Source organism: Leptonychotes weddellii, chromosome 6 (genome assembly GCF_054177405.1).
Source record: "Leptonychotes weddellii isolate Sample4059 chromosome 6, ASM5417740v2, whole genome shotgun sequence".
NCBI lineage: Eukaryota > Metazoa > Chordata > Mammalia > Carnivora > Phocidae > Leptonychotes > Leptonychotes weddellii.
In genome coordinates, this window is record NC_138374.1 from 12,348,383 (window position 1) to 12,374,474 (window position 26,092).

At 37.8% G+C, this 26,092-nt stretch overlaps 2 protein-coding genes across 2 annotated transcripts in view; one reads left to right on the forward strand and one right to left on the reverse strand.

The window, feature by feature from the left end:
- The window catches only part of PDZD8 (PDZ domain containing 8), a 78,502-nt gene extending 55,998 nt beyond the window's left edge, over positions 1–22,504 (forward strand). Inside the window, exons 4-5 of the mRNA XM_081823429.1 lie at positions 13,043–13,205; positions 17,380–22,504. Of these exons, the coding sequence (XP_081679555.1) occupies positions 13,043–13,205; positions 17,380–19,583 (2,367 nt within the window). The 3' untranslated portion in view covers positions 19,584–22,504. The remainder of the gene's footprint in view (positions 1–13,042; positions 13,206–17,379) is intronic.
- Positions 22,505–22,994: 490 nt separating this feature from the next.
- Positions 22,995–26,092, reverse strand: part of SLC18A2 (solute carrier family 18 member A2) — a 35,038-nt gene continuing 31,940 nt past the window's right edge. The window contains exon 15 of the mRNA XM_081823431.1: positions 22,995–25,284. Coding sequence (XP_081679557.1) covers positions 25,180–25,284 — 105 coding nt within the window. The 3' untranslated portion in view covers positions 22,995–25,179. The remainder of the gene's footprint in view (positions 25,285–26,092) is intronic.

Sequence of the window (26,092 nt, forward strand, 5' to 3'; positions counted from 1 at the left end):
TTGTGTGTTGAGGGGAGAGAAAGGGAGAAGGAAGAGTGGGGGAGAAGGAGAGAGAATGGCTGTGAACATGAGCATATGCTTTTCCTTGTGGTGGGATTGTCACTTATGGTTATAATTTTTAAAAGTGATGGGTGGTAAAATATGAAATCTGGCCCAAGATCTTCAATAGCAGGTTGTTGCTGCTTCTAATTGAGATGGACGGTAAGCTGTTGGTTCCTAGCCTGGCAGTAATTTGTGCTCTGTAACCATAAGCAAATTGGTCTGACATCTGGTATTCAAGGAAATGACCAGAATGTTACACCTCTGCCACATTTTGTGCTGAGTATGTTGTTTCCCTGGCATACAGCTCAGTAACTTAATATAAAAGTTCTAGTTTTAGAAATCCTGAACTCTCAATTGAAATTCAGAGTTCAGGGATAAATCTTCAGTAATGTAATCATAATTGCCTAGATCCCTGATATTCAGAATTCAATTTCCAAGCCCCAAAGCAAGCCAAGTAAAGGTAATCTCTACAATGGCCCATCAGAAATAGGGATTCTTAGTCACCTTCTGAAATTAGAGTTTGAGCTACTTTGACCAAAGGATCTGTATTATATTCTCATGAACACAGTGTCCAAATTTTGTAAACTCAGGTGGCTTTCTGACAGAAAAAATTGCTGCATTACTAGAATAGTTTCTGAAGACAACTTTTAAAATTTGCACAATCCCAGAAGATCCAGGGTATTTAGTTGGCATAAACAAATAGTTCTACTTTGAGGCATGTATCTTCAAAAACTTCAATTTATAAGCTAATTGTTTTTAGAATCTCTGTACTTGTTATTCTAATTCTATCCCTGCTTAGGATGTGTACCCAACCAGAGGGCCCTTCAAGAAGAATAGGAATTAGGAAGCCAGGCCTAACCCTAGGTGGTGGCAGATTTTTAAAGGAGGGCAAAGCAGGTCAAATCTCTGTCATGTGTGAGGAAGTAGGTGAAGCTAGAGACCTCACACGGTAGAGAAGAGTCCTGGAGGAGGACGAGAGGTTAGAGGCATTGACAGAGACATCCCACATCAGTTGCTATCCAGGCTCTTAGCCAGTCTGCAGAAACTCATCAGATAGTTGAAAGAGTGTATGCTTTCAGTTTTTAAAAAATGTAGGCAACAAAACCACTGCAGATCAACACAGTAATAGTTGAATACTGCAGTGAGTAGGGAATGCCCTTCTAAAAAATGTTTAATGATGGGAACAGAACTATGTAGATGGCTCCTTCTTCAAAGGCCACCTCTTGTAAAGCTAGATTCTGCCACTTAGCTGTCTCCTGTCAACACACTTCTCAAAAAAGAAAGCTCCTATAGGAAGCCCTTCCATTGTTCCAGACCATCACTGCCCTGATGTAATCCACTCTCTGCCCATCTGGAAAGAGCCAAATTAAGTGTAGTTTGTCTTCCTTGTTTAATCTTGTTGTCCTGGGTCTTTGGTGGCTGGCTCAGGGCCCTTACCCCCTGCATAGGAAAGGGAAGGAAGGGAGAAAGGGGAATTAAGTTTCAATCTGCCCAGGTAGGTGGGAAAGAAGTAGTCCGCAGACCTTTCCCCTTGGATCCTGGCCCCTGCAGCCAGGCAAGCAACACCGCTAGGCTGAGCTTGCCCGGAAACTTTGAACTAACACTTGTGTTGCCCAAGTCAGACCTGTTTCTGTGCTTCTCACCATTTTGTCCATTACATGTAGGCATTTTCCTTTGTAACTACCCACTAGGGAGTCTGTCAGAGCAATCACTCTAAGTCACAAGTTGCTCATCTCAACGGCAGATTGCCCTGAGAAAACAACCACCATATGATTTTATTTTTAGAGCCTCAGTCTTCATTTAGCAATTTATGAAGTGCCTCTTTCTCAGCATTCACATTTTGGTTAAGTAAATAAAATGCATCCATGGGAGAATTCTGTTTCCAAACTCCTTCGGTTTGTGTTTTATGGCCTTGGCTTTTAGGTTTAGAGTACTTGAACTTCGGAAATTTGGATAATCTACATCAGTGACGTATAAAAGGAGAAGTACTTAATGGTTTACAAACATATGTATCTTTTTGAAACATTTGACTTTTTAGATTTCTTTTTTTTTTCTTTAAGGGAAAAAAAACCCTTCCCCTTTTTGTGCTAGTATTTGTGAAATTGGGCATTTTTTTAAAGGGGCTTGAATGGACCAGTGTGGATTAAATATTATTCACATTCAAGTTTGCAGTCACATTATAGTATTAATTAGCACATCAAAATGCTTCTTATACCATAGTTACTTTGAGTATCTTGGGCATAAAATTGGTGGTGGAATTGATACTCTTCTTCTTACTTTGGAAAGGTCTTTTGGTTGAATGAACCAAGATTCCCTCCCTCTTCATGTAGACAGAGCTTGTCAAAGAGCTGTAATACTAAACTTCCTTCATTTTTTCAAATATGCCTAGCTGTCATCTCCTCCCTTCAGATTTACTGCTCTCATTGTTAGACACATTGCCTGCACTCCTGACCTGGCCTGATAAACTACTAATCTGTCAAGTGTCAAATTAAATTTGCTTTTTTAGGAATGCCTTCCTTGCTTTCTAGTTAATTAGGTGACTCCTATTAAATGGCATATGTAGTATTGTAATTATTTGTTCTACCTACCTATTCTGTCTGCTTCCATGAGGGCAGGGAAGCCCATCTGTATTGTTCACAGCTAAACCTCAAGGCCCAGTGCCTAAGCATTTGAATGAGTGAGTGAGTCAGTTGGTGCATTTCTTCCCATTACCTTTCTTCCTTGGTAGCTTTGCTGTAGGTTTTGTTAAATATGTGTTTCTTAGATCAACATTGATTTTTCTGAAAGTGTTACACCACTTCATTTTGAGAAGAGGAGTTAGAGAATACACCGATGTGTCTGAAGATCATGAGCATGTTTTTAAATTGTAATATAATGAGAATTCTGGTAGAAAAGGTATTGGTTTACATCATGGACCAGGAAGACTGGGAATGGTTATTTGCACTTAAAAGCCTGCTGATAAAAGTTCCATTATATACTGGCGTTGTGTACATATATATACAGATTGTTGTGCCATTTCTCCCATCCCTGCCCCGCTACTCTTCTAAAAAAGCTGGGAAATAGTTCTCAGGATGTCTTTTTCAGAAACGTATTTGATGAAAAAATACTCAAAAGTATACCTGGTCATAGTAATTTAGGGTCTTTCACTTAGTGATCCTTTTTCTTGCACGTCTGGGTTTTTTTTTTTTTTTTCTCAATGTTAAAAGCTTGTATAGGAGAGAACAGTTTGTAAAAGAGCTATATTGATGTGTTATTAAAATATATCCTTTTCTTATCCATTGTATAGAATTATGTGCGTGTTAGGAAGGGATTAAAAAATCAATATGTTGTTTTCCCCCAATGTGAAAATACAGCATCCCAGCTGGGTCCAAGAAAGGCTAAAAGGATGTCAGAGTATGAGAGCTCTTAAAGGCTATCTCGGTGTTTTTACTAAATTGCTCTCCCCAAGATAGATGCACATACAGCTAGAATTTTTTAACCTGTCTGACATTATTGGCAAAGTTAAATGCAGGCTGTCTGCAATCTTGTATGTATTGACTTGTGATTCAGCGCATGTAATTGCTGTTTTAGTTAGTATGTGTCAGCAGTTCTTGGCAATTGATAAACTTTTTTTTGTATGTAATTCAGAAAATACTAGAAATAATATTTCTACTCCATTAAAATCTACTTTTTGGTTTTAACAAAATTCAGGCCAGTTGACACAGGCTAAGCCACACAGAAAACACCACATCCAACTTTTATGATGTATTTGTAGCTTTCCAGTTGAATAAATATAACACTTTGAGTTTAATGAGATATTGTCTCTGACTGTCTCTAACACAGTACCTGTTAATTTAGAGCTTATTTGAAACAGATTTGTACCCAAACTAGCTAAAGCAAGAAAGAGGTACTTTTTTGGTGTTGCACGGATGCCACAGGCCGATGCGAGGGCCACTGTTCATCGTTCTGTGGGTTAGACTCTGCTTAGCTTTTAGCAGGAGTGTGGCTGGGCCTTAGAAACAAACTGGAACCAGAAACTAAACTACTGTCAGGCCTCCCTTTCCTCTCTGCTCCTGGCTATTTATATGCCTTAATCTTCACTCTGCGGACTGGTTTTGTTTCCCAGTTCATAAGAAGATACACAGATGCCTACAGCTAGACTTATGTTTATCCCATTCAAGGGGATTCAAGGAATCTCTGAATCTGATGAATTCCCACCATCCAGAAGAGAACTCTGATTGGTCCAGTTTGGGTCATGGTCTGGACCATGTAAGGAGGCAGAGCAGTGGAACCATGTTATATAAGTCTGGCTGTTCCCACCTTAACCATACTGGGAATTAGAGAGTTGCAGAGATAGACCCAGAGCAGGGGAGAACATGACAAACATTAGTGTCTGTTTTACTAAGCACATAGTAAGTGTTTAATATGTACTAACCTACTAATTTCTTCTTTCTCTTATATCAGCCATGCCACAAAATACAGGTTTAAGGAACATATTTATAACAAATAGATATTAATAGAGGTTTGCAAACTATATACATTTATTGCAAAATGATATATTGTAGGATTTTTTCTCTATTAGATATCAGAATACATAGGATTCTGTGATATGTTCTATGAAGTGCTGCTGCTTTTTCCTAGTAAAATGTGTTGTTATAATCAGGGTAAGAATTTTCTCTCCCATTAAATCTCAGCTAATACCATCATGATGATTTTAATTTTCTGATGTGCTCTGAACTCTTGTCTCCATCTCTTTGCTCTAACAATGTTACTGTGACCTAGAATGACAGCCTCTCCTACCACTTCCCACTCCCCCTGCCCCCAACTCCCTACACTAGTCAAATTGTTCTCATGCTTTAAGATAGAACCTAAATGCCATTTCTTTATATGAAGCCTGCCCCAGACCCGTCATCCAGAGGCAGTCTTCACTTCCCCCTGAATTCCCATAACACCATATCCATACATGTCTTGTGGCCCATTGTGCTTTGCTCTTGGAATATCATTTAGATATTAATCTAAATCCCATATTAATCTCTAGAACAATGCTAACAAACATTTAAATATTGACCACGATGCTTCCAATCCTCCAATCCTCTGATGAAGGTAGGATCCTTGTGGTCTGAACAGTCTCAGGATCATGGAGTTTTTACAGTTTACATCACCACAGATTTGGATTTGGAGGACTTGGCTTAAGACTTCCAGACAAATTCCATGAAGTTAACCAGATGACTGCTCCAAAGGGAAAAGGTTTTGTGACCCCATTTATTACCTCCCCATTTATTATTTACTATTTTGATCTACACTTGGGACAAGAAGGTTTACCTTGAAGAAACATAGAAAGCAAACTTGCATATCTACAGAGATTTTGATGGAAAAATTTTATAGAGGTTAACTTTTCCTTAATTGTAGCTTATCTTTTGCAGTAGGGGATCACCCAGTTTGGTTGAACTTAAAAATATCCAGTTGGCTTCTTATAAGAAAGGAAAAGTTATTACATGATGATTATTGAAATTGACCCCAGGCCTTCCACCTTAATGTATACCTGTATTTGTTACACAGACATTTTGCCTTCACTTTCATCCCCCACTTTCTCTTTTTTAGTAAAGGTATCATGACCAGGGGTATCTGGGTGGCTCAGTCAGTTAAGTGTCCAACTCTTGGTTTTGGCTCAGGTCATGATCTCAGGGTTGTGAGATCAAGCCCCACATCAGACTGCATGCTGGGTGTGGGGTCTGCTTAAGATTCTCTCTCCCCCTCTGCCCCTCCCCCCTCAAAAAAAAAAAAAAAGATTTCATGCTCAGCCCCAAAGGACAATATAATATTGTTCCATGTTCATTTTTTCTTCACAATACTTTATTTGTCCATAAGAAATACAGTTTTTCTCACCCTACTGTTCTTTTTGGCCCCTTCCTTTTACTTTCATCTGATATATCTTTAGTCTCCTGCATAGAGGAAACTTTATAATGAAATGAAAACTTAAAATTTTGTGAAAAAGTAGATATTTACCACCATTAGTATAATTTCTACCTCTTTGGAAGTAAAGACCATGCTTGAGCCCATTGTACTTCTAATTGGTTTGAACTGGCAGCTATTCTTCTACCAACTGTTGACACCAGTCACCAAAGAGTCTTTTCTTATTAGACAGGTTTTTATTTATTTATTTTTTTAAGTCTATCATAAACTTAGCCTCTCAGTCTTGATCCTATAAAACTAATGTTTGCCCGATATAAGATAGTTTAAATATTTTAATGTCCTGAATTGATGTTTGTGTCATAATAGTTTGCCTTGTTCATTTGCAGCAGACTGGTTTTTAAATTTCCTTTTGCATTGCCATTTTTGACTAGTAGTGCTGAGTTTTGCTAATAACAGTAATAACAACTGAACCTTTTCAGAGCTCCACATTTGAGATAGATGTCTCATTTTACCAATGATATTCAGAGAGGTTAACATTTGCCTCAAGTCATCGTCAAGGATTATTATAGACATCAACATGTAGATACTTCACCCCTAAATATTTCAGTATGAATCTTCTAAAAATAGGGCATTTTTGGGGCGCCTGGGTGGCTCAGTTGGTTAAGTGTCTGCCTTCAGCTCAGGTCATGATCCCAGGGTCCTGGGATCGAGCCCCACGGCCGGCTCCTGGCTCAGCGGGAAGCCTGCTTCTCCCTCTCCCTCTGCCTCTCCCCCTGTTCATGCACTCTCTCTCTCTTATCTCTGTGTCTCAAATGAATAAATTAAAAATAAATAAATAAAAAAAATAAAAATAGGGCATTTTACATAACCATAATAACCAATATCACACATAAGAAAATAATTCCCTAATTTTACCTGATAGTCTATATTAAAATGCCCCAATGTCCCATATTTTTGTAACCTTTTTTTCTTTCTTTTTAAGATTTTATTTATTTATTTGAGAGAGAGAGAATGAGAGACAGAGAGCAAGAGAGGGAAGAGGGTCAGAGGGAGAAGCAGACTCCCTGCCGAGCAGGGAGCCCGATGCGGGACTCGATCCCGGGACTCCAGGATCATGACCTGAGCCGAAGGCAGTCGCTTAACTGACTGAGCCACCCAGGCGCCCAGCCTTTTTTTCTTTCTAAGCTGGTATCTGATCAAGATTCATATATAACATTGGGTTGTTACATCTCTTTAGTCTCTGTGTCCTGTTTTGTTTTTTTTTTAAATCTAAAACAGTCCCTCTACCTTTGCGGGGGGTGGTGGTATTTGCCAGAAGGTGATTTCTCTAATCTTATAATTTCTTCTGCATTTATTAACTGGCTTCTTTTCGGCAGGAGGCAAAGGGTGGGTAAAGAAAGCCTTCCCTTCAACTGGGTGCTAAATAATATGTAAACAAATGGATAAATGAATTTAAGAGCTAACTGCAGAAGCCGTACTTACATAAATTCTGCATTTAAAGTGAAAGCTATGTTGTTGAAAGAAAAAACTCCCAAGAAAAACAAAAGGCTCTACAAAACAGAAACTGTAATAATGCTCAGCTTTACAATTAATAATGTTTATATGGTTGCAGTAATTATAAATAAACACTGCTGATCTTTAGCTTTTAGAATCAAATTTGATAGCTTAATTTTAGTTAGAAAGTTAATAGTTACCAACTTTGACAGAGTTTAGAAGGTAGAAGGTAAAGAGGAGAGGTGAAGGGAAAGATAGAAGTCCTAATATCAAGAAAGATGAAATAAGCAATAGAAGTATAAGTGTATTAATTAAAATTATAAAGAGTTTATGTAGAAGAACTAAAAATAGTGATGAACTCTACTGTATTTGGGGAGAGGAAGATGGGGCTACATCCTTGTCTGTAATAGTAGGAAGTCAGCAGATTGTCTCAAATTTGATACATTAGGAGATAATAATATATTCCCTAGAGGAAGAAAAGGTAATCCCTAAAAACTAGGTAGTTGCTGTGGTGTGGGAGTGGGGGGCTTAGAAAAAGAGGACTGTTGCTTTTTAGTATAAGTTATTTTATGTATTTGATTTTTTTTAACCACATGCAAGTATTTGACAAAAATTAAAAGTTTATTCATATTCTTTTGGTGATTTAACAGTACATAACATTAAAACTTGGGTTACATTTTCAAGTGTTTTTCTTTTTCAGACACAGTTTGTTCTTCTTATAATTATATCTGGTTTAATCCTGTATCTACAGTGTAGTATTTCCAGTTATCTGTACATAAGAGTCAGGATGCATTTCATTGACATAAGTTAAATGGAAAAACTGTCTAAATGTTGCTGTCCTTCCTGATTGACTTAAGGACCATCTAAATTCACCCCAAGTTGTTTTTATTAAATTAAGTAAATTGGAAAACTAAGGGCTATGTGAATGAATTATCAGTAATCTATATATTTAAGTATCTTAAGACAAAAATGGTATATTGGGGGTTTTGTTTTTGCTTTATTTTTAATAGCTTTATTAAGGCATCATTTAAATGCAATAAATTCACTAAGTATACAGTTGGTGAATTTTGGTAATTGTATGCAATCATGTAACCTTTACCCCAATCAAGATACAGAATATTTCCATCACCTTGAAAATTTTATTTGTGGTTCTGTATGCCCTCAGTCTGCAGTCTCCAACCCCCAGTCCTTGACAAGTATTAATCTGTTTCCTGTCACTATAAATTTTGCCTTTCCTAGAATTTCATACAAATTGAATCATAGAGCATATGGTCTTTTGTGTTTGACTCCTTTCACTCCACATGTCTTTGAGATTTATCTATGTTGTGTGTGCTGTATATAGTAAGCCTTGAAATCAGAGAGTATAAGTCTTATATCCTTGTTCTATTTAAGGATGGGTTTGGGTATTCCAGGTCCTTTACCTCTCTTTGACTTTGCCTCTCCAAAGGCCTGCAGAGATTTCTGTTCGAATCTGTAGGTAAATTTGGGAAGAATTGGCATCTTAACAGTAATGAGTTTTTCAGTCTGTGAACATGGTATCATTATCCATTTATTTTGGTCTTCTTTAATTATCCTTTGCAGTGCTTTATAGTTTTCAGCATACAGATCTTGTACATCTTTCATTAAATTTAACCCTAAATATTTTTTATGCTATTGTAAGTGAATTTGTAGTCTGTGACCTAATTTCACTTATTAATAGTTGTTTTGTAGATTTCATAGGATTACTCATGTATAAGATCATGTTATTTGTAAATAAAGACCATTTTTCTCTTCTCTTTCCAATCTCTATGCCTTCCCTTTTTCTTGTGTTATTACCCTGACTGTACCTTCCAGTATAATACTGAATTGAAATGGTAAAAGCAGAAATCCTTCTTTGTTCCTGATCTTAGGTAGAAAACATTGACTGTGATGTTACCTGTAGAATTTTGTAGATGCCCATAATCAGGTTTAAGAGTCCCCTTGTATTTTTAGTTTGTTCGGGACTTTTATCATGAATGGATGTTAGGGGTTTTTTCTTTTTTCTTTTTTTGTTTTGTTTTTGTTTTCTTAACATGGTAAATTATATTGATTGATTCTTGGCTGCTTAAATCAGACTTAAATTCCTGGAAATCAACTCCAGTTGTTTTTTATTATTATCCTTTTTATATATTGTTAGGTTAAATTTCCTAAAAATTTTTTTAGGAGATTTTGCTTCTATGATTGAACATTAGAAATATTAGTCTGTAGTTCTGCTTTCTTGTTTTGTGTTTGTCTGGGTTTTAGAATTAGGGGATAGCATTGGCCTTAACACATGATTTGGGAAGATTCCAGATAAGATTGCTATTCTTCCTTGAGAATTCACCAACGAAGCAGTCTAGACCTGGAGTTTGGGGGGTGGGGGTGGGGATGGCGGGGTTATGAATTTGATATAAATAGTAGATATGGCAGTATCCAAAATTTCTGTCTTCTGGGGGTTTTGTCATTTGTATCTTTTGAGGAAATTTTTCCAGCGCATCTATCAAAGTTGTCAAATGTATTGGCATAAAATTGTCCAAAATATGGCCTAATTCTCTTAATGTTTGTAGATTTTATAGTGATGGTCCCTCTTATTTGATTTTGGATAATGTGTCTTTTTTTCTTCATGAGTCTGGCCTAGAGGCTTATCACTTTTATTATTTCATTAATCAGCTCTCATGATCTCATGTTTTTATATTTCATTGATTTCTGCTCTTTATTCTTTTCTTGTTTTGAGATTTCTGATTTGATGTAGGAACTAATTTCACTAATTTTGTATTTTTTGCCCCTAGTATAAGCACTGAAAGCTATCAGTTCCTAGTAAACACAGCTTTAGTTGCATCCTACAGATTTTAATAATTTGTATTTTCATCATTCCATTCAGAATGTTTTTTAAATTTTTCTTGATTCCTTCTTTGGCCATGAATTATATAGAAACGTATTGTTTTTACTTTCCAAATACTTGGGGGTTTTCCTAGTTATCTTATTGTTAGTTGACTTCTAATTTAATTCCATTCAGAGAACATATCTTGAATTTCAGTCTTTTAAATTTATTGACACTTATTTTATGACCTAGCACATTCTGGTGAACTTATTATGTACACTTGAATGTGTATTTGTCATAATTAGGTATCATGTTCTTTAAATGTCACTTATGTCAGGGATGATAATGTTCAGATCATCTTGTCTTTGCTTATTTTTTTCTGGTTATATTGGTTGCTGAGAAGGGTGGAGAAAAAAGTTACACCTCTAATGGCAGGTTGGGTAAGGGAATAATTACAGAGGGACGTGCATACGAGGATAGTAATTTGTGACCATGTTTTATAACCTACCACAGGGTTCATTTTACCTCTCCTCTGTTTTTGTATATATTTTAAATTTCCCATAATAAAAATTTCAAAACCAAAACCTCCCAGGTAATAAGATGTTCCATATTTCAGAGGGGTACATGCCACATGCAGATACATAAAAAATATTTAGGATTTCTGTTTTATTTTCACCTCATCATTTAAAGAATTATATTTTGGCATATGTTTTATAGTGCATGGTATATCCAGTAGTCATATATATAATTTTAAAAAATAAATACCTGTGTATGGAGGAGAAATTTTTATTTTTGGCTATTCTTGTTTAAAAATAGTTTCATCCCAATGGAGATGTCAGTTTTGTTCCAGAAGTCATGGTATCATTTGGATAGTCTTGTAAACTTTATCAAAAATTTCACATTAAAAATTTTTGTGTGATACTCATTTTTAAATGTTTTGTCAGGGTTTTAATTATGAGGTGTTTTTATACTTTTAAAACTTTTGCTGTCAGAACTTAAATTTTTAAGTTTCTGTTTCAGAGAAGGCTGTACCTATAATCCCAAAATTAGACACGTCAGCACTGTGAGTTTAGAAGGAAGCAAAACAATCTTAACCAGAAAAGAGGCAGAAGAAATAGTGTCTTAAGTTTGGTTCCCTGTGTAAGTATGAAATCAATAGCATTTACTATTAACCAGTAGTAAAAAGGGGGGGCAGGCAGTAATGTATTATCTGCCCTTATTTTTCCTCCTGAAAACCTTATCCTTTTCCATCTGGAATGTTTACTTTAAGAATCATTTGAGATAAGAAAAGCAAAGGGAATAGTCTGATTGGTATATAGAAAATAAATTAAGTCAGTTACACAAAACCTATACTGGCCTCAATTCCCTTCTCAACCCCATCCACCCAACCTCTATTCCATGTTAAGAACAAAGAGAAATCACAAAAAACACATTCAAAGTGTTTTTTAAAATTTACAGTTCTCAGACTCATACAATTTAGTTTTTTGCCCATTTGGTACTATTAACTTTCTCATATTAGAAAATGTTACATTATAAGTTTTAGTTTTGGCACTCTGTATATTAAGAATCTATTTATGTTTGTGGATTTGAAAGAATATTCTTAAGGGCTTTTTAAAAGTGAAAACCACTATTAACATTATAAGGTGATTATTTACTGTATCATAAGGCAAGAATTGGACAGAGTTTTTTTGGAGGTTTAAATACATAATGTTTTTTGGAGGGTTTTTTGTTTGTGTGTAAACCTTTAGATAATCAAAAACTTGACTACATCTCCCATTTCTTGAGCATAATGTGATTAAGATTTTACTTAATCTAAAAGCAACTTTACAAAATCTAGTAACATCCATATTAAAAAACAATTTCCAGTTAGGTCTCTTTTACCAGCCAACACCATTAGGTAGGAGAATTAAATTTCTGGCTTTTAAAAGTAGGGTTTATTTATTAAAGTAATACAGACAGTGATACATTAGGATATTAGCAAGTTATTTGGCAGAGATCTCCCTCATGAGATCCCTTGAAGACCAGAACTAAGAAACATGGACTGAATGATAATACAATTAGACTGATTTGTAATTTATTTAACTCAATAAACACAGATTGAATTCTTGTCATCTAGAAGGATGTAGCATTCAATCTGTTTTTTTTAATCAGTAATTTAAATGAGGACATAACATGTTGCATTGTCTTTAGTTCACAGATGATGTGAATCTGGGACACATATTTTGATAAATTAGGTGACATTTGTTTAGAAAACAAAATGATCTTGATGAGTTAGAAAAAACTATCTCATTAATAAGATATCTGTTAATAAAATGTAAACTCTTTTACTTTGCCCCCCCAAAATTTAACAATATATCATAAAAAAAAGAGGTTCCAAAGCACATCTAATGACATAGAAGATATTTCCCATTATATTTCAAAAAAGCAAGATTCAGAATTCACAATCGGATCTTAATTTTGTTAAAATATATATATTAGAAAGTATACAGCAGTTCTGGATGGTATGATTAGGAGTGTTTTATTTTGCCTTTCTATTTCCAAATATTCTACAGTGAGAATGGATCTTAAATAAGACATGCTGAAGATAAGTATGTTTAATGTTTTTGAACCCCGTATGTGTAGTCTGAGCACGTGTTAACATTGTCACAATAAAAATCTCCTCCTCTTTTATTTGTCTGTAAAAATAGTCACCATGGTACAAAAAGTCAGCATCAGCTGCAGTGTTCTCAGTGGGCTAATGTTTTCTCACTCCCCTACCATGAACCCATTGTTTTCACTTTTTTCTCTTTATCAAAGGTTGAATTAATAAAGGGGAATTTACAAAGTGTCGGACTTACACTTCGTCTTGTCCAGTCAACTGATGGGTATGCTGGGCATGTCATAATTGAGACGGTGGCGCCAAACTCGCCTGCTGCACTTGCAGATCTTCAGCGGGGAGACCGACTGATTGCTATTGGAGGTAATTATGCTAATATGAAACACACATCACATTTATAGAGAAATCAGTGAGCAAATGTGCGAGTTTTCCCTATCTTCATTCTTTCTATGAGCACATGTTACTTTTATAATGGAAAGAGAATAACTTTATTAAAAATAAAAATCTGAAGGAAGCCTTAATTTACAATACATATGCCATTTTAGTCCTTATGTATAAATCTGTAAAATACTTCATTTTTAGACCACTCTTCGGTAAACTTCTCTAATTTTCCTTTCCATCCCATCTTCTATTCCTCTAGTGTTTAATGAATATGAAAGAAAGGGCAGGTCAACAGCTCCTTCTGTATAACCACCTTACTCCTCTGGGCCTAAAATTGACAGTATTAGCACTATGACCCCCATCACTTAGGACTAGATAATGAACAGGAGAGAGACTAATATTTCTTGTCCAAGAGGGCACACTTGAACTGTCCTGTGGCCCCATATTGATGGCTCTGTATTGTCCCTGGTTGGCCAGCCATTTGTTAATATGCAGTCATTAGAGTACAGCCCAAATCACTATTGCTAGTGGAAGAATGTGTCACCTGTATGCCTTCCTATCAGTTGGATTGAGAACTACATAAGTTCTGTTGATAGGCAGATTATTTGCTTGGATGTTTATGAATAAGCAGTAGGACTCCCTGTACACACCAATGGGGAAAAAGTCCAAACCTTTTCAGATCTTTGTAGTACCTGCCCCGTCCCCCCATTCTAGGTTTGTCAAGAGATTTCTTGAACACATGGTTGGTCACAGCTGAGCTTCCGAAGACAATGTGGTATATTCTTTCACAGCTAAGATAATAAACAGCAAGGTAGGTCAGTTCCCAAAGCAAGGAGTTTTCTTTTTTTTTTCCAAGATTTTATTTTTATTTATTTGAGAGAGAGAATGAGCAGGGGTGGAAGGGTAGAGGGAGGGACCGAGAGAGAGAGAAGCAGACTCCCTGCTGAGCAGGGAATCGGACGTGGGACTCGATCCCAGGACACTGGGATCATGATCTGAGCCGAAGGCAGACGCTTAACTGACTGAGCCACCCAGGCGCCCCTCAAAGCAAGGAGTTTTCCTTTGTTACATGTTAAAGCTTTGATTCAAAGCCATCATGACAGTAAAATAATGAAAATCATTTAGTTGCACCCCTGGAAGCCCAACTAAGTCCATATTTTCACATGGAAATCCCTTTGATAGGTCATAAACAGTGCTTCTCAAACCTTCTGACTGTATTCCAGTCACCCAGACGTGGTGTTAAAATAGGGATTCTGCTTCAGCAGACCTGGACAGGGGCCCAAGATTCTGCATTTCTCACAAGCCCCCAGATACTGCGGCTCTTTGTAGGCACTGAGGATGGCAGAGCCATGAAACAGACCTCCTCTGTTACGTAATTGTTTAACAAACATAGCAGTTACTCCCCCTCAGCCAAAAACTAGAATTCAGTATAAATTTTTTATATCCACACATACCTTTGTTCTGGTTTTACCTACAGGGTATTTTTTTTTCTTTTTTATGTCCTTTTATGGGAAGGTTTTTGTTTTCAGTTACACATGTAGTAAATATTCTCAAAAATATCTCTTCTCAAAAAGAAAGCAATATAAATGTGTACAGATTGGAAAAAGTAAAGGTCACCCCTTTATAGCTAACATTTATAAAAACAAAGTACTGAGATAAGGGACAGGTATAATACTTATTTTTTATACCTATAATTTGTTTATATGGGTATATAATTTTTAAATATTTAATAATGGGATTGGTGATAGTTGAAATAAGATTAGCAAAATGCTTATTATATTTGAAGCTCAATGATGGAGTTCATTTTTCTTCTGTTTCCTCTAGTTTTGTGTGTATTTGTAACATTGCAAAAGAAAAGGAATCCAGATTTGGCCAACTAGTCCTTAGAGGAACAGTGGTTGTCTCCCCAAAGTTCCTGGTGGTTGGGGAAGAGATGAGGCCAGGTGTTAAGTCACAGGGAATGAGTTTAGATTGAGTTGAAGTTTTCCTGCAGCTCAGTAGATGGACTTATTTTTCATTTGTATGTATGTCAGACTACAATTTTGTTGAAACATAGTGTGGTTAGAGGGAAAGAGCAGGCTGGATGAATCATGGAGAGAGCCACATTAGAAAGCCCTGGATTCCAGTGTGATGAGTTTGTACACTAAAGGTTTTTGAGCCAAAGCTTTAGGAAAATTGGGGAGCAGTATGTTTGATGATTAAAACAGGGAAGATCTGAGGGGTCACAGCAAGGAGCTGTGGATTCTTGGAACTGAAGCCAGTGACCAGGTGGATCTGAACAGGGGAGGAAAACGACTAGAACTCTGACAAAACTGAGAGCTGCTGGGATCGAGGGGGTCAGCTGTCTCTGAGGTGCAGATTGGGTTAATTGGGAGGGTGGCAAGTTAATTCACATAGGGACAGGAGAATGAGAAGATCAGAGAGGGGTTTTAACTAAGCTGAATTTGTTACGTCAAGGAAACATCTAGGTGCTGATCTCCGGAAGTAGTTAGGGATGTAGGAATAGTGTGAAGAAGAGGGGAGACCAACCAAAGAAAAAGTTGACGGTTGCAACCACTGAGGTGGTTGTGATCCAGGGAGAGAGCAAAAAGGGAGAGAACTAGGGCATATAAAAACCATGGGGACGTTTGGTACAAGGGGCAGATATGGATGGAGAAAAAGAAAGCAGAGGTGGTCAGAGCCAAATTAGTAGTACAGTGTCATGAAAACCAAGAAAAAGGTTTTAAAGGAGAAGAAGGAAGGGAATAAAGATATGAGCCAGGATAGCTGATGGAGCAAAGTCCTGAAGGAGATGGGGAATAGGATCCAAAGTACAAGTAAAGGCTACTTCGTCCTCGGAGATAGGTTCATACTAAAAATGACTGGCCAGGAGAAAAGGGGGCTGCTTGTTGATCTCTTCAGTAAATAAGGAGAGATCACCTGCAGAATAAAAGACAGTAGGGAGGGTGGGCTTCAGGGGAATAGGGAGGGTTTGAAGCTGGGGTTTTAGAGACTTAGTTGTTTAGAGACCAGAAACAATTCAAAAGAATGCCTTGCTGAGGATGGCCAGTGTCAGTTAGCACTAGGTAACGGTGGTAAGCCCAGGAGCAGAAAAAGGAGATGGGGCTAGCAAGCTGGGATCAGAAAGCCAGATAGACAGAAGAGGAAAGCGCCAGGGCAAAAGAATCCCAAATCTTGATGTGAGTGAACATCAGTGAAATCTTGAGACTAAGGTTGGGGAGAAAAGCAAGTGGTGTTAGGAGACCAGTTGGACCAGGACAGCAAAGGAGGAATGATTGGGCCTGGAAATGACCTCAAAACAGATTCAGTTAGTAACAAACAACATTGTAACGAGGCGGGAAATAGGAGATTGTGAGCAGAGATTAACTACAAGTGAAGGACCTCTGATGTGGAAAATTCCAAGTGATAATCAGGTCTAAAGCATGATTTTGCCTGGGCAACTGAGGTAGGAGAGGATATAGGTTAAGGAACTCTGAAGTCAGGTTGTTAGATGGGGCTGATGTTACTCTGATTTATTTAGGGTGGTCCTAAGACCTTTGGAAAGCAAAGACCCCTTCTCACCTTTTTCTAAGTCCTACAGAAAGGGCTAGCTTGGGTAAGTACTGTTTGGGGGAAGGTGGGGGAGGGCAGGAAACAAACAGAGCCTTTAAAGATAACACCTAGAGTATCTCTAGAAGACTCCACCAGAAGCTGCTAGCTTTGACTGCCTCAGGGAAGGGACAGTGTGGTTGGGAAATAGAGGTGGAAGGGAGATTTTTCATCTACATTTTTCTGTACCTTTTGAATTTCAAACTGTGTTAATGTAGCCACCTATTAGAACATAATAAAATGAAAATTTAAGCTGATATTATCGATGCAGATAGTAACCAACTTGTTTAACTTTAAAGCAATTTATGCTTTCCTTGTTCTTTCTGGTCCTGATAAAAAGATTAGTTTGATGGGTAGGGCTAATAAAAAGAATATGTAAAAGAGTCCGCTATTCATAATACAGTATTTTGCTAAGTTTACTTCAAGCATTGGTCTCTGAATTTGATCATTCACCACATTTCTGTATTGCTTTTCCATAATCATAAACTAAGGGCAGTTACATTCAGCAAACTTAAGTGATTTTCATTGCAGTAATTTACATGTTTTCCCTTTTAAAATCTTACAACAGGTGTGAAAATCACATCTACCCTGCAAGTGTTGAAGCTGATCAAGCAGGCTGGGGACCGGGTCCTGGTGTATTACGAGAGACCTGTCGGCCAGAGCAATCAAGGTACAGCACTGCAAGATAATTTTGGGCAGTTGGAAGAAAACTTTCTGTCAAGCTCATGCCAGCCAAACTATGAAGAGGAAACCACTGGGTTGGCAGTAGATGCTGAAAATAGAGATTTGGATTCTGAATTTGAAGACTTGGCAAGTGATGTCAGAGCACAGAATGAGCTCAAAGATGAGGCTCCGTCAGTAAGTCACAGCCCCAAACGTACTCCATCAACACTTTCTGTTAAACCCCTTGGAACGATATCACCAGTTTTAAACCGTAAATTAGCTGTAGGAAATCACCCACCACCACCAAAACCTCCATGTAAAGAGGGAAATAAACCCTTGGCCCTAAAAGCTTCTGAGTTAACGGACCCAACACAAGTGTCAAAACCCACCCAGGGATCCACTGTCAAACCACTCGTGCCACCACGACCACAAGTGAAAGTTCCTTTGCCTTCTGCCGACACCCCAAATCAGACAGAACCCGATGTTCTCCCTGAAAAGCCGGAAAAGGTGCTGCCTCCTCCTCCTGCGGATAAACCTGCTGAAAAGCAAGCGAAAAATATGGATCATACAGAAGATGTAGCTGCATCTAAGCCGTTTTTAGCAAAGCAAGAAGTGGCGAGAGATTTTACTTCAGAAAGTTCCTGCCCTCCTAAGGACAGTTCAGATGACCCTCAGACGTGGGAATCATCAGAAATTCCTTACCGTAATAAGCTAGGAAAATGGACAAGAACCAGAGCAACCTGTTTCTTTGACATAGAAGCCTGCCACAGATACTTAAACATTGCACTGTGGTGCAGAGATCCTTTCAAGTTAGGGGGTCTTACCTGTTTGGGGCATGTCAGCTTAAAACTTGAAGAGGTGGCCTTAGGATGCCTGGCCACGTCAAACATGGAATACTCTTCAAAATTCAGACTGGAAGCCCCCTCGCCTAAGGCAATGGTCACGAGAACCGCACTACGGAATCTGAGTATGCAGAAGGGATTCAATGACAAATTTTGCTTTGGTGACATTACCATTCACTTCAAATATTTGAAAGAAGGGGAACCAGACCACCCTACAGTTACTAACTTAGAGAAAGAAAAAGAACTCCATTTGGTCGAAGAGGTTTCTGCCCTACCTAAAGAGGAACATTTTGTTGGACAGATGGGTTTAACAGAAAATAAACATAGTTTCCAGGATACTCAGTTCCAGAACCCAACTTGGTGTGATTACTGTAAGAAAAAAGTGTGGACTAAAGCTGCTTCCCAGTGTATGTTCTGTGCTTATGTTTGCCATAAAAAATGTCAGGAAAAGTGTCTAGCGGAGACACCTCTTTGTGGAGCAACTGATAGGCGGATAGACCGGACCCTGAAAAACCTCAGGCTGGAAGGACAAGAAACCTTCTTAGGCCTGCCTCCTCGGGTTGATGCTGAAGCTAGCAAGTCAGTCAATAAAACAACAGGTCTGACAAGACACATCATCAATACGAGCTCTCGTTTGTTAAATTTGCGCCAAGTCTCTAAAACTCGCCTTTCTGAACCAGGAACTGATCTAGTGGAACCGTCACCAAAACACACACCCAACACATCAGACAACGAAGGCAGTGACACCGAGGTCTGTGGTCCAAACAGTCCTTCTAAGCGGGGAAACAACACAGGAATAAAGTTGGTGAGGAAGGATGGTGGTCTGGACGACAGTGTTTTCATTGCAGTTAAAGAAATCGGCCGTGATCTGTACAGGGGCTTGCCTACAGAGGAGAGGATCCAGAAACTAGAGTTCATGCTGGATAAACTGCAGAACGAAATTGACCAGGAGCTGGAACATAATAATTCCCTTGTTAGAGAAGAAAAAGAAGCAACTGAATCAAGGAAAAAATCCCTTCTTTCTGCTGCTTTGTCTAAATCAGGTGAAAGACTACAAGCTCTAACACTTCTCATGATCCACTACAGAGCGGGCATTGAAGATCTTGAATCTTTAGAAAGTCTGTCTTTAGACCAGCACTCCAAAAAAATAAGCAAGTACACAGATGATACAGAAGAAGACCTCGATAATGAAATAACCCAACTAATAGACTCCCAGCCATTCAGCAACATATCAGAGGACTTATTTGGCCCATCAGAGTCTGTTTAACAGCCTATTTAAACTGTCCAAGTGATTGGGGAAAAGTTGCATCTTAAGTACCACAGATAACCCACATGTAAGCCCTCTTCTAATGCACTTCGGCCTGCTTCTCCACAGCCATTTGCTTGTGTAAGAACAAGAGTGAAAGGAGGTTGTTTTCCAGCAAAAACATGACCAGCTCACTAAATTGGTTGTTTCAGATTGCATTTATAGCTATGCGTTTTTGGGTTTATACTGGGAATTTATTTTTACTAATTTATTTTTAACTTTTTCTAATTATGTAATTATGTAAGCTAACTTTTCATATTTATGTGTACGTGTGATGTCTCATTGTGTTACTTTCCTTCATCTTAGTTTTGAATGAGTGTTAAATAGGATACTGTCCAAATTCTTGAAGTCTTTTCATTTCCATCACGGTTATAACAAGTTTGCTGCATGCCCAAATTGACAACGGCAATCATTGAGGGAACAGGTTTTGAATCTTCATGTTAGGAAGTTTGTCATCTCTACTTGCTTGAAATTTTTGTTACTTTGGGGTTTTGAGGGTGGTTTTTTGTTTTTGCCAAATGTAACATAAAATTTATGCAGATGCTGCGGCTTTAGTCAGTTACACTGATCAGTAAAAAAAAAAAAAAAAAAAAACGTATATTGCTTGCTTTCTATCCTGTGAATTTTCTAGTTTTTGTGCAGTTTTAGTGAGAATACAGTTATTAACTTGAAGAGGTTGCATTGACAAACCAAATGTAATAGGAAATAGAGAATGCAGTTGGTCAAGAATTTTGTAGAGAAGATTACTAAAAAAAAACAGTAACCAGTAGGATTTTGAAATAAAATCTTTCGAAATGGGGATGCTTTCTCCTTTTAAATGGAAGTTCTGAACATTTGATTTTTTTCATCTTCAGTTCTCCCATGGGAAATAAAGCATGTCAAGGATCAAGTTTCAGAGGACTGTTCTTAAAATGACCGTGTTGATAACTGGGTTTGGCTGTTTTGTTTTAGGAACATTTTCATGCAGGAGGATGTCGTAAAGGAAAGGAATCATGCAAGATAGATTGACATGCTGCAGGTTGAAGGAATGGTGGTCATTCTGAACACATCTATAGTTCAGTCTTTTGTTTAAAAAAAAATAAAAACAGTATAGATACGTAGGAATTGGGATCAGTTCTCTGATAATAAAGATCTATTCCAATACTCGGTCCACTGTGTGGACCCCAGTAACATGTGACTGAGGGAAAACGTGTGAGCATGACCTCTGTTGGTATACCATGAAAGTCTTGGCCTTTTATAGGTCTGTTTTCCTCTTATAGGTAACTACTGTGATAAATGACATATACTAAAGATTGACATGAATTTAAAGGTAGGTGGGACAGTTTCGATGGCCGGCAGGAAGAGGCATAGTGTAAGATGTAATAGTGAGGGTTCTGGCCCAGGTTTAGAGCCCAGAACTCCAGGCAAGAGTTAAAGGTCAAGCTCTTCACTGGCCATTAATGAACTTTATAATCACAAGAGGCTTCCATGCCGCAGTCTCCCCAGCTCCAAAGTAGGAATAAACAATACTTTAACTACCTCACAGGATTGTTGTGAGGAGAACAACAGAACTGCAGAAGTGTTCTGAACAGTAAAAAGCTATTCAAGAAAAGCTATGACTCAGATGGGGGACAAAAACATTTTTGAAGGTAGAGGAGTTATTCTACTTTTATTAAGTGAACTTTAGGAAGTACCTTTATTGGCCAAGTTTATAACAAAAATAGATCTGTGTATCCCCTTTTTTGTGTTAAGCATGTTTGCATTTTAAAAGAACACTGCTGTAGAGGTCTTTATACACCTACTCTGAAAGCTAAAAAAAAGTTCTGTAACGTGCTTGAAACAATCTGCCCAATGTAATAACCAACTTTTATCTTATGAAAAATAACTTACCGGTGATGACCTGGAAGGCCAGTGTCTGTAAGTGGCTGGTGTGTATGGATGGATGACACCACAGGAGTTTTAGTGACATCCAAGCATGCTGCTGAAACCGATGCGTTTGAAAGAGCTGCAGAAATAACGCAAAATTTTGGTTCATAAAAATCTCCTGTTTTAAAAGTATTTAACTCTGTAGAACCACAATTATGAAAAGCTCAGTAATGCTGCTAATGATATTTGTAAAATCTACCTTTAATGTAGTGCAATATTTTTCTATCTACTCGGACAGGCATTAGAAGCATCACAGTTGTGCTTTAGTGTGGGGGAGGGGGGTCACTCCAAATAGCCTAGGGGGTAGTGAGGTGTGAGGCTTCCATGAAAACAGTTGTATTCTATTACATTCCTGATGTAATCTTGCTGCCATGCTATGTTATCAATAGCTAAAAAATAATAAAAAGAACTACCACAGAAAACAAGAATATCTTCATTTGCTAACATCTGAAAGAGGTGATTGCTACATCTCTGGAATTACCGCCTGCTAGAATTTGGCCATGCAAACAAGCTCTTCACAAAGTCCACTTTTGCTAAACAAAATTGCTCTTTTGAAATTTGCCTAAAAGCATTAAATTCTGGTTTTACTGTTGTTTTTTCTAAGCTGTGAAATCTCAGATATATGGATCGGCCCTGCTATTTATTAGGAATTAGACTATTTTCTGTATTTCTGGTATTTAGGTGAGGTGAAGAACTAGGTTAAACAATCACGCTAAACAATATTTTAGCATTATTTTGGAATCAGAATTAATATGCTACATTTCCTAATATTAAGTCCTATACTCAAGTATCAGAATAGGTGAAATACTATTGGCTATTTTATGATTTGAGAAGAGAAAACAAGCTGAAAATTGAAGGGTACTGTCAAGCTCTAAATTTATCTCGATTTTTTGAAAGGCAGTTTGAAAATACTTGGCTCCTGATAACAAAGATCTTAATTTCCCTAAAAGTGAATAAATTTAAAATCACTTTGAAAATGTATTATCTTTTTTTCTAAATTGAGGTAATAGCTTTCTTTTAATAGAAGGCTTGGGGAAGGTTTAGAGCCCCTCTAAGATCAGAGTAAAACTGCGATTCTCGTGCCTGTGAGTCTCATGCCTGAAAGAGACGTACGTACACACCCTGAGTTGTCTAGATTCCAGGGCCCTGTGGGCTCACCATGTGGAAGAGCTTAGTTACTTCCATCATATATGGTTATTTGTTCACGACAGTCAGGAAAGCAATTTAACTTTAGAAATGCAAGGGTAACTTAACTGGGCTTTTCCACATTGACGCCATGGGACTAGTTACAGATTTCAATTTAAAGCCAATTTTGCAAAGCCAAAAAGTAGGGTTCAGACTAACCTGAATTTTTACCTGATGCCTGCAAGCAGAAAAGAATAGTTTTTAATTAGATATTCACAGTCAATACATTATGCATTTTATTCCAATGATGTCTGGTTTATAAAGGAATACAAACAGGCACAGTGGTGTTCAGAAGATTTATTAAGGAAACTAGCTAAAACAAGTATGCACATACACTTAGCAGTCAGAAGAAAGAACTGAATATTCTTTGCTACCTCAGTAACGATTTTGTATCTGTTTTGCCAGGTACAAACATAAGAACCCACCTCTGCTCAAAAAAACATTCAGGGAGCTGTATGTTCACGGTTCTGATACACTGAGAAAAAAAGCCTCACTTCACAGTTTTGCTAAGGCCAGAATTTTAGTCCTATAAAAGACCTTGTAATTATCCCCCTCAGATATAATTGATACTTTTGCTCCCAAAACAGTTCTGAAACACTCACGTCTTTTACGTTCTTTCTAGAGATCAACAGTGGGCATGCCTCTGCCAGTCATTCTTGAAGAGACTGAAGCCTTAAAGGCAAGAATGAAATTGGAGTAAATCATACAGTATTGTGGTCAGGGAGAGCCACCAACCCTCTAAGAGAATTGATCTGCAGCACGTTCTTGCAGGGTCTCCCCTGTGGGAGTAGAGAACAATCCTGATGGTTTACGTTAGCCATATGAAAGTGCTATCAGAGATTTGTAAGTTGCCCGGTGCAAATATGTGAACAGGAAACTTGTTTGCTTCCACCACACTGCACTTGAACACCAGATTTCAAGTCACTCCAAGAAGCTTCATAAAGCTACAGAGAAGCTTCATAAAGCAAATGGAAAGAAAGTACCAGCTACTCTCTTAGAGGTCGAGTCCTTGTTCTAAAGCTCTTTGCTCCTTGACCAAGTTAACAGAAACACAATTTTAGCTAACAAAATACAGACATTAGGTAATTTTTGTTGATTGCAGAGCTCTAGAATTTACAAGTATTATCTGAGACATTCTACACTATCTGCACACTCCAATCACATCTCATACAAAACCTGATGGCAACTGACAGTGCTAACACAGTATTTGCTGTTAAATTGAAAAGGCACGTCAATGTTGTCATGCTTAGAAAAACCACATTATACAGCACTAGATGATAGAAGAATACACAGACATTTCTAGATGTTTCTAGGGTTTTTCTGTCTTTGAAAGGGAATGTGTCCTGACCTATTATTTTTACCTGTTTTCCTAATGTGATTCAAGATAATTTCATTCCTCCTCCATCTTCGTTTAAAATTTTTCACATTAATGTGAACAACCTTCAGAAGTCTAAAAAATAATAGTTGCAATTCAAAACTTAATAGATTCCTAAAAGACACTTGGATGACCTCTTACCAGGTCAAAGATACGGTCAGATTTTTTTCATATCATAGCAGCTATTAGCCTTTTAAGTTTCTAAAAGTTGAACTAAGTTTCTAAAAGTTAATATATCTTAGGCTTAAACAACCTCGACAGTATAAGGTGAATCTACCCTCAATTTTCTTTTCATCCTAAGACAATCAAATATATACTAGAAAGGGAAAGCTAGTTGTTCATAACTATACTTCTGGGTGCTTTTCTCTGCTTTCAGAACATTTACTATTTTCCCTATTGGCTTTAGTATCTGCTGCCCGCCACACGACATGTAAATACATAATTTACAACCATCTGTTTCCAGGTAGATGATTCTGTAGAAAACTAATGCCAGCCACGATTATGGGTAAGTCCAAAAGATGACGGACTCAACTTCCTGTCCTCTGCATCTGAGATAACTAGCTTTTAGCTCAGAAATATATTGATAGTAATTACAAGTTAACCACACTGTGTCACAACAACATATGCTGTCTTGATTCTGTTTTTCAGACTTCCTTCTAGTTTCTCAGTGTTGGAAGTGTCTTGGAGATAATGTGTGCTTTCATTTTAAACACTCATTACCAATATTCAGAAAAAATAGATTTTTTTGCCCAAGTGTTCATGAATGTAAGTTTTTTAAAAATTATATTTGATTTGGATTCAAATATTTATAGATTTACACTATATCTATTTCGTCAAAATATATTGTACAATATTTAATAAAATCAAATACGTAAAATAAAGTTTTCAACACTATTTATACAAACCCCTAGAAAAGCTGCTTTTTCTTTATAAGGCTGTTGGCAATCAATCACAACCATGGAAGAATGAATAACCTTTGGTTGTTTTGCTTTCACCAGGGATGAATGGTAGGACTAAGACTGTTCCGGAGGAGTCATTTCACTTCTGGAAACACGGTTTTATACAATAAATACTTTGAGACTTTTGAGGATCTCAGTCACTTTCAGATTCTTCATCATCACCTACTGGATACGACTGGATATTATTCTGGGTGTACATTTTTGTTTTAATGGGACAGTTGTGATCCATGAGAATAGCCTGAAAGAGAGCAAAGTGCAGATATATTAACCTTGTTCCATAAAGAGAAGATGGTTTTAACCTACCATCTTTAAGGATTACTAGTTGGAAAGCTGTATCTAGCACCACCCACTGTCAACCAGTCCTTTGGTGCAACTGCCGGGTGCCTGGCCCCGAAGCCCCGGGGTTCCACACTCCGGGAGGGTTCCAGGCGAGAGACGGCAGCCATGGTCTCCCCCAGGGCCGTGGTCTCCCCCAGGGCCGTGAAGTCCAGTCGGGGCAACCTGCAAGCCATGAAGCAAGGGCTATGCGGGTCACGTTTAGGAAGAGTTCTATTTAGAATCTTGGAATTGGGGCTGGGGTGAGAAGCGGGTGGGAATCCTGGAGGTCACCCAGTCCAACTGCTATGCACGGATTTCACTGTGGCAACATACCCTCAATGAGGTGGACTCCTCTTGGAAATGTACCTGAGGCTAAACTGCCTCCCTTGTTTCTCTACGTGGATCTGGTTCAGATTCGAGCCATCTTCACAGACTGCCCTGATATTTTAAGACCACTGCCCTGGCCCCTTAGGTTTCCCTACACTCCTCACAGGGCCCCTGTCTTCATAAATGGCATTTCCAGGCACCTCTCCCCAAATCCTGGGTGTTCTCCTCTTGCTCAAATGGAGGTTTTAAAACAAAACACAAAAAGACAGTGTCATGAACATACAAATCGTGTGCCTTCTCATTGTTACTGAAAAAACAGCCCATTGATCCTCAGTAAGTCCTGGTAATCATTATTCCTCTTGAACATGTGCAGACCAAGCCCGCTGTCTGAGAATACAGCT